Genomic DNA, 4,798 nt, shown 5'->3' with positions numbered 1-4,798 from the left:
ACACACACACACACACACGAAGCTGGAGTGTGCCACTAGAATAATTATGTATTTATTCTAAATTAATGACAATAACAATAAAACACACTTTTAGTGAGTCATTAAATTTATTTAAAAAGCTTTTACACTTCATTTATTCGTCAATACCAACAGTTTAATTTATAATCTGACCTCATGAAGAAGCATTTCAACATGTAAACACAGTAACCCCCCCCCCGTTTGTATAGATGACAGTGAAGCTGAATGATGCAGAGAGAAGAAACTAATCCTCCTGTTAAACCGCCTGAGCTACATCTGCCCTGCACAGGATTAACCTGAGACACAGAGACAGGGAGGAGAGGGGCAGGAGGGGCGGTGGGGTGGGGGGGGGGTTTTAGAGAGACACAGACATGATTTTATCTTGATCTTTAATTAATTAGCGCACGTACAGTAAGCACGTGTCAGAACGGAGCTGCAGTGATGGAAACTTCTGGTTGAGTTGAACCAGTTCAAAGGTTCAGAGTCAGAGACGAGGTTCTGCAGGAGTCACGGAGCTCAGCGGTGCAAAGCAACGACGCTTCTGTACTTACAGCAGCTTCAGTTCATATATTATATAATAACAATGTACTGGATGAAACGACAGAGTAGAAACAGTGTTTAATGTTCAGGTGTTCAGGTAGAGATGAACCTACAGAGTGAGTTTCAGCTCATCGTTGATCTGGACACAGCTTCACTCTGGTGAACACAGTGTTGTCACACCTGCTTGTTTTAGTCTGGTTAAACTGAACCCTGCTTCGTTTTCCCCGGTTAGATGTTGTTTGAGGATTAAATTTACTTTCAAGGACGTGTTTTCTTTTGTTATTTTCTTCTACAAGTTTCACATTTTCCTCCTCTGACCAATTTGGTTTTCTTGCCTTCTGACATTTTTTTCTTCTGGCCAACTCAGATGTTAAACGGTATCACAAGCTGGTCTCCATGGAAACTGTAGAACTGTACCGCTGTAAAATCTCTTTCATTGCTGCAAATGCCTTAACGTTTTTTCCTGACTGAGCCTGATTTCCCGCCAACGCTGAGACTGAATCCTTCTGATACTCTGAGGTTTAACTTAACCAAGCATGTGTTACTACAACTCCACACTTTACTTCACTTTTACTGCAAATCCCAAACACAAACTGGCTTATTGACGTTCTCCTCAGATCTTCCTCGTTCTCTCTTGTTTCCTGTCCTTTCATTCGTCTCCACGTCTTATTTACATTTGACTCAGTATCTTTTTTTCTATCCTAACTGCTGCTCTTATTTTTTATTTCCCGTCCTTATCCTTCTCTCCTCCTTTTCTCCTCCTCCCTGTTCATCTGCATAATTCCTCCTCCCTCTATCACACCTCTCTTCCTTGTTTCTCTCCTCCTCACCTACTTTCAGATCCTTCCCTCTCTGTTTTGTGCTCCTCCCCCTCTCTACTCCTCTGCTCGGGTCCAGCTGACAGGGATCCACTGCGGTTCCTCCTGAGCCTGCTGGATGATGGAGCACAGCTGGATGCAGGCGTCCTGCAGGTCGTCGTTCACCAGCACACAGTCGAAAAACTGTCTGTACTTTCCCTCCATCAGCCAGGACACCTCCTCCAGCTCCACGAAGTCGTCCTCCTGCAGGAGCAGAAACATGAACCTGTGTTGAATGGACACTCGTACCATTTTCAATATGTGCTCCTCTTTCACCGTTAGTCTTTCAGTTACGCCTTGACGGAACTTCTTCATATTTGGCACAAACATTCGCTAGGACTCAAGGATGAACTGATTAGAATTTGGTGGTCAAAGGTCAAAGGTCATGGTGATCTCACGTTCTTGTGAATGCGATATCTCAGTAACGCTTCACGACATGTTTTTCTCACAAATTCATTCACTTATTATGACACAATTTAGCCCAAATGTCTATAAGGACAAAATAAAGTGATGACTTTTTATATCCAAAAGGTCAAAGGTCATCTTCACTGTGACATCATAATGTTCCGCAAAAACACCTCTGGCCATTATTCAACACTGTAACTCAGGAAGAAGAGACTGTGACCATGTTTCTTCTAGTTATATTTTCTAGTTTTTTATTCTAGTTTAGGAACTGTTTTGAGGTTTAGCTTCTTAAGTGATTGACTGACTTTCTTTCTTTTATTCTGTTTAATGAGACAAACTAAATGTGCAGGGATTTCTACAGCGTTGTTCCTTCACTCTGTTGGTTTTGTAGAGAAGAAGCAGAGACTCCCTGAGAATGTGTCTGTGAATTCACTCATTTCAATGTAAAAGGAAATTAAACTCAGATTGTGCCTGTGTTGTGTAGTATCTGGTCTGACTGAGGGTTCAGACGGAGAGCGGCGCTCTTACTGTGAAAGCTCTGTTGACGCTGTAGTGTGTGATGAGCCCGGCGTCTCTCCGACTCTGTCTCAGTCTCTCTGGGCCGGGGGCCTTGATGAAAATCACGTAAGGCTTCAGTTTTCTCGTGCGCAGTGGTGGGATACTCTGTAACAATAAAAAAGCGCATCTTGGATTACTGTATTCATCCAGCTGAAAATAGTCCCCAACAAATACACCACATTCTCCTGTTAAATAACCTTAGTGCTAAAAATGACAATGACCAGCAGCCTTTAAAGAAACTCATGGTTCAAGTATCTGTGCCACGTCGTTACAGGACGTCTGCTGCTTAATGAAACTCACGTGCGGCTCGACATCGATGATGCACATCCGTCCTCGTCTCAGCACGTCGTCAATGGCGTCGATGCTGGTCCCGTACAGGTGTCCTTTATACTCGCCGTACTCCACAAACCTGAACATACACACGTGAGAAATTAGTTACCGATTAAAATGAACTGAGTTGAAGACACAAACACTAACACTTCTAAAGCAACAAGTTCAAAATACAAGAAATACTAAATAAGAACCAAACTAACACTGAGCACTATAAAATGCATAATGAATGAAAATACAGTCAAACAAAACTGTCCTGTAAAAAAACAAGTCCACAACTCGTCTGTTGATACTGTAACCATGACAACAAAGACCATGTAATGTTGAGGAAGTACTTATCTTAATCCAAATCATGATCTTTTCATGAACCTAACCAAACTGTGGCTGTTATTATAGTAACCATAGCAACAAAGGTAGGTACACCACTCTATGTACAGTACGTTTATTATTGTAGCAAAACACAATTTAAACCATATGAAAAGTGTAACTAGTCAAGAGAAGATAAAAGCTCACCTGTGGTTACAGACCATGTACTCAAACAGCTCTTTGGTGACAAAGTGGTACTCTCTTCCTGTCTGCTCCCCTGCACTGATTGGACGAGTGGTGTCTAATGAAACAGAACAACAGCCACAACCAGGTGTGTAATTATTACAGTAACTGATGGTTACAAAGACGCAGAGTTCAGCACCATGAAGCAAATCCAGCAACAAGCCCCTGACAACAGCTATCAGTCACTTCCTGTTTGTTGTTCGTCCAACTTTGTCTCCCAGAAATTCTGTTCCTTACCAACTAAACTACAACAACAAACATGTTTTGTGGGAAATGTAACAAAATATAACATAATAAAAAATAACATAACTTAAACTAACGTAAAATAAAATAACGTAACATAGATTAACATAAAATAATGTAACACAATGTAATGCAATGTAATGTAATGCAATGCAACACAACGTCATGCAATGCAATGTCACGCAACCCAACATCACGCAATGCAACATCACGCAATGCAACATCACGCAACGCAACGTCATGCAACGTAACTTGAGGAAACACTTTAAATGAATGTGTTGAATTTGTGGGGGGAACATACGAGGTACGGGTCCCTGGAAGGTCGAAGGGTTCAGTTTGATGAGTCTCTTCCTCAGTTCAGTAACTCCAACTCCTGAAGCCCCTGTTCAGAGGAGGAGGAATACAATGATGGTGCTGGACAAACACTGGGACACTGATCAAGAATATGAACAGAGTATTACACAGTAAGAGATGGAATGTAAGCTCTACACAAAATAACTTAAAGGGGTATTCAAGCAGATTAGTATTGTAGTTCCATAGAGTTTGGAGATTTATAAGGTCTTTTATTTTGTCTTTTCACTTCTACGCTGACGACACTCACTTATCCGTCACGTGATGATCCCTGGAGACTAATTGACCTGAGGCACTGCCTGGACTCTATGAGAAGTTAGACATGACATGATCAAAAGACCCTGCAGCAGAAATATTTTATCTTTTTACAGTATGGAAAAATGAATTTAGTTAAAAAATTTAAAAATTAAACTTTTTGCATTACTCCATTGTTGTTATTATAAGATTATAGTTATTACCTGTCAAGTAATACAATAACTCTAAGTTATATTATATGTAAGTCTTAGCTGGATATTTACAGACCTCGACCTAGAATGAAGGTAACTGAAGATTTGTCTTTACTTTTAAACTTTGGAATATTTTACTTCTTACTATTTAATTTTCCAGTTCAGCAGAAAATCTTTGAAAAAGTTCTCAAGACTCTTTTCTTCACTTATGTTCTGCCATTTTATTTTGCTGCTTGTGTGTTTGTTACTGTCAATTCTTTGATATTTAATTGCTTTTATTGTAAAGCACTGTGTAACTTTTGTTTCGAAATATACTCATAAACAAACTGATTGACCAAAAACAAACAAACAAGTAAATTGCTTGTGGAAAGTCTGCGGACTGTCTCTTCTAAGATGTTTTACAGGGAGGTGAGACTTACTACAACTAAATTATTACAACCCAAGTAAGCCATAGTAAGTATGGCAATACAACACAAGAGACCCTGTTTCAAATAGTTTCTC

At 40.1% G+C, this 4,798-nt stretch overlaps 1 protein-coding gene across 1 annotated transcript in view; it reads right to left on the bottom strand.

Annotated features, from left to right (window-relative positions):
- Positions 1 to 1,367: 1,367 nt before the first annotated feature.
- LOC111237950 (MAGUK p55 subfamily member 4-like) overlaps positions 1,368 to 4,798 on the bottom strand; it is a 13,243-nt gene continuing 9,812 nt past the window's right edge. Inside the window, exons 15-19 of the mRNA XM_022767266.1 lie at positions 3,802 to 3,882; positions 3,222 to 3,315; positions 2,679 to 2,787; positions 2,349 to 2,483; positions 1,368 to 1,619 (exon numbers count right to left, since the gene is read on the bottom strand). Coding sequence (XP_022622987.1) covers positions 1,434 to 1,619; positions 2,349 to 2,483; positions 2,679 to 2,787; positions 3,222 to 3,315; positions 3,802 to 3,882 — 605 coding nt within the window. The 3' untranslated portion in view covers positions 1,368 to 1,433. The remainder of the gene's footprint in view (positions 1,620 to 2,348; positions 2,484 to 2,678; positions 2,788 to 3,221; positions 3,316 to 3,801; positions 3,883 to 4,798) is intronic.

Source organism: Seriola dumerili, unplaced genomic scaffold (genome assembly GCF_002260705.1).
Source record: "Seriola dumerili isolate Sdu_G_001 unplaced genomic scaffold, Sdu_1.0 BDQW01001125.1, whole genome shotgun sequence".
Lineage (NCBI taxonomy): Eukaryota > Metazoa > Chordata > Actinopteri > Carangiformes > Carangidae > Seriola > Seriola dumerili.
Note: the sequence above shows the minus strand (reverse complement) of the source record. Positions and strands in the feature narration are given on the sequence as shown.